The following is a 15,292-nucleotide window of genomic DNA, read 5'->3' as shown; positions in this document are numbered from 1 at the left end:
TTCTGCAAAGACAATCCCAGGAACTAGCCAATGTGGAAGGGATGGGGTGTCCAGTAACGGTGTGCAAGATTTCCATTCTGCAGTTTTAATTCCCAATATTTCATGGCATATGTCCTTGCAAATCTTGCTGATAATCAACACTAACATCTCAGTTTGATACTGATATGGAAAATAGTGGGTTTGTTCCCCTGACTGCAGAAACTTGAAGTTTCCCTGTCCAGTTCTAGAAAGCAGAGTAGAGGAAGTATGAAATCAAAAATGGAAAAAATACAATGGGAGGGAAAACGGCAGTCACCTCTGCTTCACCACTTACAAAATATTTTTTTTAAAAAATAAACACTAATAATGCAATCATCATACTTATGTTCTCCTGTGATCAGTATCTCCACAATATCTCATCTTTCAAGCATGAACAAACACCAAAGTTGGGTTTTTTCGAACTACATGAGTACTTTGCCCAGCAATCAAAAATACGATATTCTGTTCTCACAAGGACGGCTTACAGTATTACGGCTTCAGACATCCAGCTTTTCAGCAACTATCACGTTCAAACCAGTCTCTGTAATTTGCAGATTGACGGTGGTCCGAGATCTACCTGGCTGTTTTGCAAGCGTTGGGTCAGTGACGCTCTACACCAGCCGCGCGTTCCTATGTATGCCTGTGCTGGGGCATACTATGCTGCGTCTACTACCGGGGTACCCAAACTCCGAGGAGTTGGAAATTAGGCTCTGCAGCATCCTTTTTATCATTCCAGTAAAAATAACAGGATTGCTGGAAAATCGGGTTCAGGAATCAGCTCACAAGAGCCTGTTGTTCCCCACGCTGATTGGAACTGAGAGAGGCGCTGCCTCAACATCTTTCCTCCACTGAATGAAGAGCAATACTGTGGACTTGTCGAGCTTCGCCCGCCTTGCTGATGGCAGAGCGAGCGCAACTCCGATAGCTGCTACAGAGGATAGCGAACGAGACAACACACTGAAAATGTGGCCCAGAATGAAAAGGCTGGATGAAAGCCCTAGGACCCTTACTTGGACGGACTAACTGCACACTCTAGTAACTGCCAGTGAAGATAGTAAAGCTGAAAGAGGCTTAGTGTAAGCATGCAGGAGATTTGTGACAGAAAGTTAGAACTCCATGTCAAGCCTTTCATGCAAACAATAAATATTACTTCTGCTCATAATCAGACTTTTCTCCAGCATAGTCTTTGAATGTTGAACCTTTTTCAATTAATTAAAAACTATGCACTGCAGAGTGCATATTTTATCAGCCCTCAGCTGCTTAAGTGTCTAGAAAAGACCAGGCAGTTTTTCTTTTTTCCAGGCAACCCAGAGCAAGTACTTGCAAGGGTCATATCTTTTTAATTATCTTTTCTCTCTTTGATTAATTATTCCGTCTGACAATAGCGTGTTTCTAATGCTATTCACCTGCCTTTGATGATTGACAACTTTTCTGTCTGATTCAAAGCAAACAGCTGCTGCCATGATTGCCTAGCAACCAGGATGTGATGGATGAGCCCCAAAGATGGATGGCTGCAATAAATCATGTCTCCAGCTATAAAACTGAAAAAAGGGATAAGAATAAAAGCGAACAAAAAACAAAACAAGGTTTCTTCCCATGAGTGCACTCAGCTCCTTACCAATTACACCTGAAATGGACTTTGTGTCTATTAACAGCAAAGTTTTCTAATCAGTAAGAATGCAACGATGCCATTTGTATCAAGGTGTGTTTACAATTGTTCCAGCAAATTGGCACTTGTACTTCAATTACCTACTGTGTTACACAAGTGCAGGGGTAGGAGAGCAAAGTTTTACCTTCTACCATTGCAGGCTTTCTAGAAAATATTACATTTATTCAGGATTTTCTGATGATGTTGGACTTGAATTAAGCGTGTAAACTTGAATTCGTCTTACTTTTGGCAAGCGAGGGTACCGAAAGCAAAGTGAACTGACTTTGTAGAAGTGGTAACAAACAGTAGATTTCTGAAAAACTTCATTTCTATAAAACTCTATAAAGTCACTGATGGCTTTGTGAAACATTTTAACCTAAATGCTGTATGTTGTTGCTTAAATGTTGCTATAATTCCATCCTGCTAGGAGGGAATCTTGCAATCAAAGTTCACATGACAGGCAGTGTTTCAAAAATTGCACCTCATCTATCCGTGCAAATTCAAGACTGATTCAACAAAAAGCCATTCTCATCTAGTTTTACCTACCGTTCCTGTCAATCATTTGATTTGTGAACGATGTGCCAGGCAAGAAACAGTCAATAGTTTGTCAACTCAGAACAAGTTTAACCAGGCTGTGTATCACACTTGCCTAGAGATGTTTGTGCGCGAACACCCCATCACTTGAAGTTCTGGCAACCTACTGCTGAAGCTGCTCCGTTGCTGGAGTGCCTATCTCCTGATAGTCACTGCCTGCGCTTCCAAGAGAAGACCTAATTGCCTATAAAACGCTGCTTCCTTAATTCTTCCAGCAGGTGGGGGTGTCCTGGCTCCCGCAAAAGTGCTTCAAGAAGGGAAGGGGCTGCCCTTGCTATTGCCACGGGCAGACTACCCACCTCCAGGAGCACCCTGGGCACCTGGGAGCAAATGCCAGGATTCAGGGGTTGACAACACCAGGTGAAGAGGGTGGACGGAAAAGAAAAATGTAAATGCTGAAATAATTATATTCTAGAACTTTGTTTTCTTTGCAATTATGGGTCCAAAATGCAGCCTATTAGCGAAAGGAAGCTGGATAGTGTTATCTGTTCGCAGACACATTTTTAAAGCACATTTTTATACTGGAGCTGGCAATGTGTGACAGTGCTACGCTGGAGCAGCTACAGTCCTGCTTATGTTTTACTGTTACGTACGGCACGCATCTGTATTCATGCAAAAGACTGCCTGTATCCTTGCACGGGCCATAGCTTCGTCTACATTCTTTACAATTATTGAAATGCTCTCACTAAAAACTTAACTCTGTCTCTGCCCGTCCCTCTCTCTCTCATAAAAACACACACTCACGGAAATCCAGCCCCTAAAACAATTGTAAGGCACTCCTGTAATGACCAGCTAGTATCTGGTAACAAACAATGAGAAAGCAAAGCCATCAATCACCGCGTGCACGTCGAGGCCGCCATTCTGTCCCAGCTCATCCAACTCTCAAGTTACAGCTTTACACGGCAAGTCTAAATAATATTCAAAATGATAAATGGCACTATAAGCCTGATATCCATCATCAATCTTTTTTTAAGGAACATCCATCTTCAATAATGCACGTTTGAATCATGTGAAACCAAGAGCTCCCAGATTCATTTACACAACCCCCAGCAAGCTGGTGCTGCTTGAATGATATGTGTCAGCCAGTTTGTCCCAACTGCCAAACTTAAAAAAAAAACAGGGGGGAAAGAAAAAAAAAAAGGAAATAGAGTGAGAGAGAAAAACAGGAGGGGAGAATCTTCAGGGGGTCAAACCAGGCGACTTAGCAGATAATACGAAGGCACATCACCTCTCTGGTGGCTCTGGCAGCCCCCCAGCACGGGCGCTCTCCCTCTCTGCCAAGTGGCCACGGTGGCAGCGCTGGCGAGGGAGCCCCCCGCGCCCCAGCCGCCTGGCAGCCCCCGGTGATAAATGACATGTGTCATTCTGTCGGGAGGGAAGGGTGGGTCAGTGATGTATGGCTCTGCTGAAAAGGAAATCGACTGTTTGGCACGGTGCGGCTATTCTCCACCAGGATTTAGTTTCAGAACTCTAAAATGAAATCTCCGATGTTTCAAGTGCACGGTCAGGGCAGGCCGACGTGCGGCCGAGGCAGCTGTGCTTTTTTGTATTTACCCCCCCCTTTTTTTTTCATCCTGTCTCTGCCCTTCGGATTTCAAAAAACTGCTTCACTGACTGGAAACTGCAAAAGAACACACATATATCAACGTCTTCAATAGTTATGATCCATGATAAAATTTAAATAGGTTGAGGTTTCTATTTTTATTTATTATTGGGGGGGGGAAATGGCATGCAGGCTTGACACAAAAGCAAGATAAAAATTAGCATGTTTGAAGTAATCGTCCCACAGCTTGACATCTGCATAGTAAATTTTAAAGGAAAAAAATGTGTCAGGCAGGCATGAGCTGTTCCCTCCCTCCCCCCCTCTTTCATTAGCTCACTGGCAGGGTGGCACTTCTGAACCTCATTACTGCAGGAGGATTTATGAAGCTGAACCCAATGGCAAAGAAAAGGCATCTGTCAATAATTGTAGGGAGCTGCACTCACAGCTTTGAAATCTCATTAAGTATGCAGTTATCAGGCATAAAGATCAAAAACATTACTCAACTCCGACAGAATCTTATGGAGGAACATTAATTAGCAACAGGCCTACAGTACAAAAAAAAAAAAAGAAAAAAAAAACAGACTTCCTCTCACACCTGCCCAACCCACAAACCAAAAGAAACACTCCCCCTCCCTTCAGAAAAAAATAATTCCCAGCATCTGAGACTGATCAAGTACATGAAACAAGAGAGAGGAAAAAAAAAAAATCCAGTTGAGACAGTCTTGGCGGTGAAGAGAGAAAAGGAAGAAGCTGTCAAAGTTGAGAAGGATGTCAGCACTGGCCCTGATTACAAGGGCCTATACAGTTCCCAGGCCTTTTATCATCCCTGCCATCAAAAACAGACTCTGTGTCACAGATGGATGACTGATGGCTGCCAGTCTTCGGCAGCCCAGCCAAGCCCGCAGGAGGCCCCTGCTGAGATCTGGCCCTCCAGCAACAGGCTTGACCTAGCAGGAAAAGGGCTGCAGGCACCGAGCCCAGTCCCAGAGATACTCAGAAACAGCACCCTGTTCTGTTCTTCCCCTGAACAATTCAGCGAGAGGTTGGTCGGCGTTTGTTTGCTCAGCTTACAGAAGTTAAATGTAATACTTCTTCTCTCCACGCAAAGACCGCGCATTATTTGAAAATAACACTCGCAACAAAAAAAAGAATACCTCTTCTTTGTCCACGCTGAACGTATTTTTCCAATCTTCTTTCTAGTTTGCATTTTAACCACGATTTGCACACTCAGTTGCTGAGAAAATACAGGACAGTGAAATATAAATTTGGGGGGAAACACACAAATTCATACACAAAGCTGGACCATAAAACCAAGTGACCTTTGCAGCATTAAGTATGGTGTGCAACTAATTAAGAACTATGGCCATATTAACATTTTTTGTTACAGAATCAAGGATATCAGCTACACAGCTTAACCCACTGCACTTATTTTTTTCATTTCCTCTCTATCAAAAACTGTGTTTGCAAACAATACCTCAAAACTACTTGCTAAAAAAAAAAAAAAAAAAAGGAATGGGGAGAATCATCTTCCAGAGTCTTTTTCCAGCTTGGGACTATGCCTGAAAAACTCCCTGTCTAGTTACGTGCTACCCTTCATACATTTTATATTTCCCATAATTTTGCGCTACAAAGAAGCCTTCCACTGTACGACTTCATTTCTGTGTTATTTACTACGTATCGGATTTTAATACAATGTACAAATTTGTCTCTTATTACATGAGATATACAGTGATATTTACATGTCACTTGTAGCAACGCTGAAGATTGGCTTCTTAATGAACTACATCTTTAATAGCGCAGAATCAGACATACACACGCACGTATAAGACAACCTGCCAGTCAAAATCTTTTAAATAGCTAAAATTTATTCATTTCCTAAGTAACGTACTTTAAAATAAATGTTAGCTCGGACAAAATATGGAAGTGGAGGTTCCACTCTAACCAACATTTTAAAAAGAATTTTACATAAAGTGTTACAATAAGGTGTTTATATTTTTTCATATGCTTACCATATTACTTTTATTATGTGTAGCATCAAAGTGATTATAGCAATTACATCTAACAGAATTAATTACAGAACATCCCATCATTCCTAAGTACATAACGCGTTAGAGGTAAGCCAAAGAAAGAAAACATCTTGACTGTGGTGACTATTGTTGGAATATTTTTTTCCTCTAAGCATAAAGGTGAAACCAAAGTAGAAAGAAATCTATAGAAACGGCGGGGTAACAAGGTAAAATGTTAACTACAAAAATCTGAATATAAAGGCAAGTACATTTTTAATAGAGATACTAACCTGCATAAAGCCGCACTAGCACAAACATCCATGTAAAATCCATTAAAGTTTTTTAATTATGAAATATGGAAACTAGCCAATTCACCTAACCAATGTGTTAGTACATAAAGACAAGAGCCTATGGGTGAAAGAGTTACAAGCCTTTACGTATGCAAAATAAATTCACTCAAAGCTTCATTAATATTAATTTAAATTCAGAACCCATTTACATTAAATTGTTCATTAAAAATTGCCTATTTTATGCAACATGCATTCTGCAAAGAACACATAAGAAAGTGAAACAGAGGGCTCAATTTAATGATGGAAATATCAAAAAGTAAATGAATTTGAATCATTCCAAACGAATAATAAAACAGCTCTTTCCTCTATGCTAATGTGCGAAGTTTGGCGGGAGTTTGGCGGCTGGGCATGAAAACTGCTTTTCTTCCCCCCGCTACAGCTTGGTCGGTGCCCTTTTGACCTCCCCACCACCATACAGTCTTGCTAAAACAAGAATTATTTATGGACAGGACCTAAAAAACACCTCCGTAAAACTGTTCACTAATTGCGAGCACACCGAATCCCTTCAAAACTCGCATTTATTCCAAGCGATGTCAAGCTCAGCCTCGCTGTTTAACAGTAATCCCCAGGCCGAAGAGGATGCGAGGCAAAGGTAAGGCAGGCTGGGAGTGGAGAGCAGCTCTTCACTGGTAAACTCCCACACCAACAAACACAGGGAATCTACGCGATTCCCAACAGTTGTTCTGAATGAAGAAAAGAGAGTCATAATTAATAACATGTGTCCTGACAGAATTAATTAATAACTTATAATTAAGTCTAAAAAACAAACTTAGATTATTCTTGAAGAGTCACACCTTTACTGCCCGAACAAGCCAGGTAATGGTGCTGGCAAAGAGCCTTCAGGTATTTTCTGATCTTCTGGTAACTCCTTCCCCACTCTCCCTCTGCCCCCGGGGCAAAAACACATTTGAACATTTTCTGAGAAACATCTTAAAGTTGATGCTTGCAATGAGAAGTGTTTGAATTCTGCAGATTGGCTCCTACTGAGGCGACCAAAATACCTTTCAGGAGCAAAATCAGGAAAATGTAGTAGGATGAATCTCACAGTCTCTGAAATTAAGTCCTGCTTATTTCTACTCTTACAGTTCTTTTTAAGAAAATGGTAACAAACAATTTCAAGCTCTGACAATGTTCTATTCTGCATTATTACACTTAAGGAAACTACAGTACAGTCTCTCGTGGACTATGCTTCAAATCCTTTGAGACAATTTTCCTGCTTTTTTTTTTAAATGTTGAAATCAAGAAAAATCAATTGCATAAATTTTTTCAATCCTCCTGCTTTAGGTAATGACACACACAAAAAAGCAACGCATCCATTGTTTAGTGGGATTTTTAAAATTAATTTAATGTCTAACTGCAAATGCTGGAAACTAGAATTAATCTGTCTGGATAAAAAAAGGCTTACAGACATTTAAATGCATGTATCAGGACACTTTATCAACCTAACATAAAATTGTCATCTTATCTTATTATATGACTATTTTATGCATGTGTCAAAGAATTTAAAAATGAATGCCTGTCTATTCAGTCTAATTACAACTGCATATTATCTGTCTGGATGTACCAGTCCATATCATTGTTACCAAATACAATATATTGTATTCACCTTTCATTTTTAACTTAAGGCTGATAAACCACAATTTGGGCGTAAGTAAATTTAAAAAAAAAAAAAAACACACACAGAAGGGGGGGGGGGAATCAGACTCAAACACCTGAGGTAGATTGTTTAGTAAATGATGCTGAAGTACTTCATAGATAAGATAACACAGGATCGTTCTGTGACTATGTTATTTTCGGTGTTGTATCATAACCATACATATACATACACTCCTACTTGACAATGCAACACTTCAGGCATCGTAATACCTGATCTACTCGCAGCACCTTGTAAATAGGGCTGTATTACAATTCGACAATCTGTATCTGGATTCGCTAGGAAACGGTCATGACACTGGATTAAAATATGGATTATTACACCATAAAACTAGCAGTGCCAAGGTTTGTTCAGAAAGATAACGCGTAAGGTTACTTCACGTCCTGGCAAATTATTTCTTCTCACTCACTCTGTACCACCATATGTTTCTACACAGGCGTGCACGTAGCACACTCAGAAATTTACCCCGCACTTCACCCTGAAGGTGATCTTTTCCACACAGTTTCCACTAATCCTGGAAACAGGGCTGACAAAAAGGACCCGCTCTAATCCTGCTAACTCACCCTAGCTCCACTGCATTTCCCATAACCCTGCAGCAGTCACAATTCATTCTAATCACTTTACAAAACAATCTTTAGTAAAAAGAGGAAAAATGCAGACTTGTAAGCCAATTTAAGAAATAACTGCTGATACATCAGTTATTGACTATTTCACTCCTGCTCATGATAGTGCTCAAGGCAAAACAGAGAACAAAATGACAACATCAACCGCACGCAATAAACTGTGGCCCAGGAGAGCACTGAAGCCCTAATTGACAGCTGTCAAGCTAATGGGAGAAATGGCAGCTGATTCTGGAAAATTCTGTTTTCCAGATGGATATTCAGGGGAATCTATCAGGCCTTTTTATATTTATGCCCCTTTTTCTTTTTTTGCATTGTTCCTCACACTTTGCCGGGGAAGAAAAAAAAAAAGCAGAGGACAGCCATAACTAATCATTTTGTCAGCTTGCTGCTAGGAAGAATCTCTGTCCAACAGAGAAATATGTGGCAGGTTTGGAGGCAAATAACAGAGCAAGGGCTGACACTGCAAGTACCTTTATAGGTAGTCTACTTTATCGCTACATTTACTTTTGGGGTATGTATGTAGCAGCAAGCAATTCCCATAAATTAAAGCCGGAATTCAACTTCCTGAAGTCGGAGCTGCCTGGCCGGGCGGCTGCACGCCCTGCGTGCCATCCTGCAGCCGCGTCGCTGCCGTGCCCTCCCAGCCTGGCGCTGGAGGGGCTGCCAGCTAGCGAGAGCACCCAAGTCCCCGCAAAGCGGAAGGGCTCCGCACCTCCGAAAAATCCGTTTAATGCCTTTCAGTATTCACACAGAGCATGTGGACCTTTTGAATGCCAGCCCTGAAGTTGTGAAGAGCCAGAAAAGCATGCAGCCAACTCTAGGGTTTAAACCACACTACACAGAAAAAAAAAAATAAAAACGCCATAGGCCCAAGTTTGTTTTTTTTTTTCCAGAGGGTTGAAAACTCAGTGTGGTTGTCTGGGTCTAAGAAAACAATAACTGTTTTACTCAATTTAAAAAAAAAAAAAAAAGTAAATCAGTTTCCAGCAAATCCTTAGTTCCCAACAAATCATTAGCTCCCAAGCCCTCCTCAGAAGAGCTTTATATGTATACAAAATATGTATTAAGTCGTTTCTGTCAGTAGGAAGTACATTTTCTTGATCTTTTAAATAGGTTTCTAAAAAAGCTGCAAGTGAAAGCTGTAATTTAAGGCTAGATAATTACTGTCTGCATGAACAAGACTAGCCCCTATTAATACAGTATCTCAGCTTTCCTAGACAGTAGCCTCTAAGCAGTAAATACCTTCTTCCTTTCGACTTCAACGACATAAGTCACTGGAGCAGCAATTCTGACCATCTTCTTGCTTTAACAGGTGAGGAACAGAATGGCAATCCCCAACTCTTCCTCCCAAATTTATCTATGATATTCACCTGAGTCTCACAGCAAACAAACCAAAATTATCATTTTTCCACATTCCTGATTCTCAGAGACAGCTTTCGTCTTCCACAGTGTGGTGTTAACACTTGGGCTAGACATAAAGAATTTGTGCACCTGTCTGTTATGTCTGCGAGCTCTGTGCTGCTGAGAGTTCTTTGTTGTTGTTATTCTACTCCAGACCATTAAAAGGGCCCTAATTCCTATGACATGATTATCCAGGTACCAAAGCCCATTTGTCACCTGCAGCAGAAAATTGAGTTAATGCACAACTAAAGGCAACCAGGACTGTGTAATATCAACTTGATTACATCAAACTAGCTGCAAACCTAATTCTGCTGGATGACACTGCGTGGAGCTTGTCATCTCCAATCATTAAAGCTGTCAGGAATCCATCAGGTTTACAGCTAATTAGGTGAACACTAATGAAGCTGGCAAAACAACTTTTCTTTTTTTATGGCTGAGCGGACCTTTCAGTTTGGAGAAAAAAAATTCTCGAGTATTCTCAAGGTTGCTGGGGACTGGATTTCCTGAGTTACCAATCAGCAGACATCTTTAATTCTCCCCCCCCCACCACCTTTTTTTCTCTCTCAGTACCAAGCAATCAATTTGTCATCACTCTCAGTATGCCACAAAAGCAGTCATGAACCTTATAACTCGCAGCTCTGAAGCCAAAAAGAAGGCAAAAAAAAAAATGTGTTTCCTCTGTCCTAAAATAAAATGCCTCATACAGCTCACTTATTTATCTTCGTGCACTTATCAACAGCATAAATGTTCTTGTTTTTTCACTCTTCTCAAATAAGTAGCCCTTCAGTCATTCTACATCCCCCATATCCATTAGGCAGAGGCATTTTGATAAAGTAAAGCCAAAGCTAGTGTATGGGAAAGAATGAAAGCACTCACTCTGCCAACTTCTGATTGACCATTAAGCTATTGATGAATGTGCCTGTCAGGAGAGAGACAATTAAATCAAATATGAAACAAAGTCATTTTGACGGGTCATTTTGATAGAGCAAAAGCATTCTTCCATCTCCTATTAGTCCTGCAGTCAAGTTTTTGTAATGAATATTTCTTAACTAACCTGTTATTTCTTCACTGTTTTTTTCAGGTGTTAAAAATAAAAGCCTGTGCTTTCACTGCTATTAGAAAAAGTAACATTTCCAATGTGACCAATAAAACAGCATTTCAGTGGGAAGCAATTATACACAATACTAAATCTTTAATGTGGCTATCAAAAAGCCAAAAGTTTAAAGAGATTACACTTCTGCTAAATATGAAAGACAGATCACATATCATGGATGATTCACTTGAGAAAGGAGGGAGAGACGGAGAGTGGGAGAGAGAGAGAGAGAGAAAGGTATCTCAGAATGTGTGTTTAGTGCAGAAATGTTTTCCTCCAGCCTATGGAGAGCCCAGCACATACAGCACAGTCGAACACGTCAAACACTTCAAAGAGCTAGATTTTGCAGAACTACAGTAACGTTACAAAACAGAATTTCCCAAGAATCAGTGAAAGTTCACCTTTTTATCTGAAAACTGTTATTCAACGGCACGGGCCAGAAATGCAAAATATCACCATGAAGTATGTGGCTATGATACTGTTTGCGAGATCGTATCGCTACCGTACTGCAAAACTTTCCAAACTTTCTAGCTGTTAGTACATGGAGTAAGACTGCTGGAAAGTCCATTTCTCTATTTCAGAAATACCAGATGAATGCACGGATATGTCAAAGAAGAGAAGAAAGGAAATGTGGACATAGTTATTTACAATTTGTATTGCTCCCTGAAGCCCTCGCCGCCTACTAAACTCAAACCACACGACTCCAAGAAGTTGTCAGACGCTGCGAAAGCACCGTCACGTCTCTGAGCGCCCATGTTCTCACGACGCCCTGCCAAGCGGCAGGACTACCTGCTTCAGGTCGTTCTAAGCACAACTACAAACGCGCTGCCCGAGCCTCTGGAGAACTTCTACACGCGGCCTCTCGGTACAGAGCCTTGCTGGGGTGCAGGCAAGTCGCGGCGTCACACGCTGGCCCCCCAGGTCTGTCCCTCACCCAAGCCGACGCTGCTCCTCCGCCTGAGCCAGCCCCACGGCTCTGGAAGCCCTCGGCCATGTGGCACATCCAGGCAGGAGCCCCTGAAGTTGCGCTGACAGAGTTGACAGGCCACGTGTGACGTCACCGAGTCTGGCGTTACCATGGCAAGTGATTTATTGATGTTTATCGGGAATGAATAGATCAAAGGCAGCCAGATGACAGGCGATCAATCAGCCATCAAATCAAGGATGGCAACAGGCCAAGGAAACCTTTTCCAGCCCACATATCCCCAACTAAGGATTACTGTAAAATTATGTAGAGTTGGTTCTTTTACTGTTTTCTTTCCAATTTGGCTTTTAAAAAAAATACTGCCTAAGTTTAACAGGAGTTGACATTTCCAGCATAGAGAAAACAAAACAAACAAACAAAAAACCTCATCAGGACAAAGCCTCAAAAAGTATTTCTAAAGAGAAGGGAAAAAAAAAAAAAAAGAAGGAAATCATAAAGGCACTATCAGAAACACTCGCCAGTCATTTGACAATACGCAGACCCTTTTCATTTTTTGCCTTTGGTTTCCTTCGCAGCTTCTCGTCTGGACTCATAAATAACAAATCAATAGGATTAACAGAAGAGGTTGCCAAAGAAAGTGACCGACTAAGTGGGTCTGTCTATCCGGCAGAGGCACCGCCAGCGCAGCACAGGGCAAGAGGGAAAAAGACAGAAGTTGAGCGAAGGAGCCAGTTCTGGGCTCGGACCTTCAAGTAACACTGCGGACCCTCCAAATCACTCTGTCCCTACCACTTCATTCACAGCGTGCCATCTATTTATACACATCCTATCGCTTTTTACAGAAAAAAATAAAGAGTATTTTCCTTGGCTTTCGCAAACCGTTCGCGTGTGAGGGAAGGGGACACAGAAGCAGGAAGACGACAAGGGAGAGAAGCAAAGTAGGTGCCCACGTACGGGCTGGAAACGAACAAAATTCGCCTCCTTCTCCCCAAGTCACGCAGCCCATCCGCGCACACGCAGCCTGAGCCTGCACGTACCCGCCCGGGGCCGCCGAGCGCTGCCCTCCGCACCGAGCCGGGCGGAGTTAGGAATACAGCAAAGTGGGCACCAAAGTAGGGAACGGGCTTCCCCGCGCCCCCAGCCACCCCGAGAAATAAAAAGAAAAAAAAAAAACACCAAAACCAGAATCAAATCCCCCCCCCCCGTCACAGCGCTGTGCCTCCGGACCGAGAGCCGCCCCGCACGGCAGGCTCCGCGGGCAGCGGGGCGGGAGGCAGCCCGGTGGGCTCGGCCCGGCGCAGGGCGTGCAGGGGAGCGCGGAGCCGGCGGCCGGCGTACCTGCTGCGCGCCGGGGCGCCTGCTGCTTCCTCCGCGGCATGCTGGGCTCCGGCGGGGGGGCTGCCGGGGCGCGGGGGTGGGAAGAGTTGCTTTAGCCCCAGAGATCCGGTGAGCTGCTCCAGTCTGGGCTCGAGGGCTGGGTTGGGGATGTATTTTTTTTGTTGCCGTGCATACACGATGCCGAGGAGGAGGAGGAGGCGGCGGCGGCGGCGGCGGAGGAGGCGGCACAGAGGAGAGGACAGCCCTGCTGCTGCTGCTGCTGCTGCTGCTGGCAGAAGAGGGGGGAAGTTTGACAAATCGCGCCGGAGGAAGGAGGAGGGGAAGCCCCCCGAAGAGGTGCGCGGGCGGGAGGGCTGGGGAGAGCCCGCAGTCCCCCCCCCACCCCACCCCGCGCTGCCGGTGCCTGCCCGGGCTGGGAGATCACGGCATAAAGACGGGGGATTTCTCGGCAGGAGTCGGCGGAGCCTCCTCAGCCTGCGCTCTCCACTCCCCGGCTCCCGGCTCGGCGCTGGAGCGGCGGCGGCAACAGGCGAAGCTTGAAGGGAAACGAGACGATCGCAGTGTCATTCAAACTAGTCCGCAAAGAGGGAGCGGGGCACCGCGCTCCCACCGCCTCCCGCCCCGGACGGCACCTAAACTCTGTGCGCATCACGCCGCCGGACCGCCCGCCGCCACGGCCACGGCCGCCAAGGGCCCGCCCGGGGCGGCGGCGGCGGGGTGCCCCCCACCGCCGCGCCCCCTCCGCCGCCCAACTTCGCCCGCCGCCGCTCTCCTCAGCAGCCCGCAGCGGCGGAGGGGCTCGGCCCGCCGGACGCCTCCGGGCAGGGCAGGGCAGCCCGCTCCGCTCCGCTCGCCCCGCCGGCAGCCCTTCCCTTTCCGCCCCCGCGCACACCCGTTCCCCGCCGGACCCTCCCGACCCCCCGCCGCCCCCCTCCCTCCTCCGCGCCGAGGAGGGCCCGGCCCCCGCCTCCGGCGCTGGAGCCCTCTCCCCGCAAAGCCCGGCCGCCCCGCGGGGTGACAGCGGCGGCAGCCCGGGCCCCCGCCTCGCCGCGCACCTCGCTCCGCCGCCCGCCCCGGCCCCACTCACCGGCGCGCCGGGCAGCCGGCCGCCCGCCGGCACGCATCCAGCCCTCCGGCTCCCACCTGGCTGGCGCCACGGCCGCCCGGGCTCCGCTCCGCTCCGCGCCCGCCTGCGGGCGGGGATCGCCCCGGCCGGCAGCGGCGGCGCCTCGGCCGGCTGAGGCGCTGCGCGGAGCCTGCCCCGAGGTGCCGCCGGCCGGACGGGGAGCGGGCAGCGCCCGCGCACTCCCGCGCCCCGCGCGCGCCCGGCGCTCCGGGGAAGGCACTTTTCCCTCTCTTTCTCCCTTTTCGGGGCTGTTGTCCCCTCTCGCGCGCTCTCCTGCCGGGTGTGGGGGGTTGTTTCGGGTTGGGTTTTTTTGGTCCAAGTTCACTGGCGAGGCGCCGCGCTCAGTTCGGCGAGCGGCGGCGGATCGATGTGCTGCGGGTTTGATTGTGCATCCCTGGGCGGCGGGGCCGCGCAGCAGCGGGGGGCGCGCGGGGGCCCAGGCCGGCCTCCGCCTCCGCCGCGCGCCCGGGGACGGCGGGGCTCGCGCCCGCAGCGGCACGGGGGGGGGGGGGGGGGAACAACAGCAAAAAAAAAACCCAAAAAAACAGCGATTTTTTTTTTTTCTTTCTCTCTGTTTTTTTTTAAAGTTCACAGAGAGGACTTAAACAAAAAAAAAAAAAGCAAGGATGATCTCACTTTTACGGTAAGATCCAGAACATCTCCGCTCGCCCCCGTTCTTCGGGGTCTGGGCTGGTTCCAGGTACCTGACCGGGCGCGGAGGCGGCTGCCTCGCCGCGCCGCCGCCGCTCGCCTTCCCCGGCCGCAGGGGGCTCAGACACTTTACGTGGGGGGCGGGCAAGGTCCGGGATGTTTGGGGGATTTTTTGGATTATTGTTGTTAGGAATTGTTTTTAAAAAAAAAAAAAAGCTGATCTTTAGGATGAAAAAAACCCAAACCCAAACCAAATCGCAGTCGGCTGAAGCCCCCGGGAGATCGCCGCTGTCGGGGAGCACGGAGCGCTCCTCGCAGAGCA

At 46.1% G+C, this 15,292-nt stretch overlaps 1 protein-coding gene across 1 annotated transcript in view; it reads right to left on the bottom strand.

Moving 5' to 3' along the window:
* Positions 1 to 14,300, bottom strand: part of TSHZ3 (teashirt zinc finger homeobox 3) — a 65,156-nt gene extending 50,856 nt beyond the window's left edge. Inside the window, exons 1-2 of the mRNA XM_075434060.1 lie at positions 14,281 to 14,300; positions 13,194 to 13,728 (exon numbers count right to left, since the gene is read on the bottom strand). Of these exons, the coding sequence (XP_075290175.1) occupies positions 13,194 to 13,233 (40 nt within the window). The 5' untranslated portion in view covers positions 13,234 to 13,728; positions 14,281 to 14,300. The remainder of the gene's footprint in view (positions 1 to 13,193; positions 13,729 to 14,280) is intronic.
* Positions 14,301 to 15,292: the final 992 nt, after the last annotated feature.

Source organism: Opisthocomus hoazin, chromosome 12 (assembly GCF_030867145.1).
Source record: "Opisthocomus hoazin isolate bOpiHoa1 chromosome 12, bOpiHoa1.hap1, whole genome shotgun sequence".
NCBI lineage: Eukaryota > Metazoa > Chordata > Aves > Opisthocomiformes > Opisthocomidae > Opisthocomus > Opisthocomus hoazin.
Note: the sequence above shows the minus strand (reverse complement) of the source record. Positions and strands in the feature narration are given on the sequence as shown.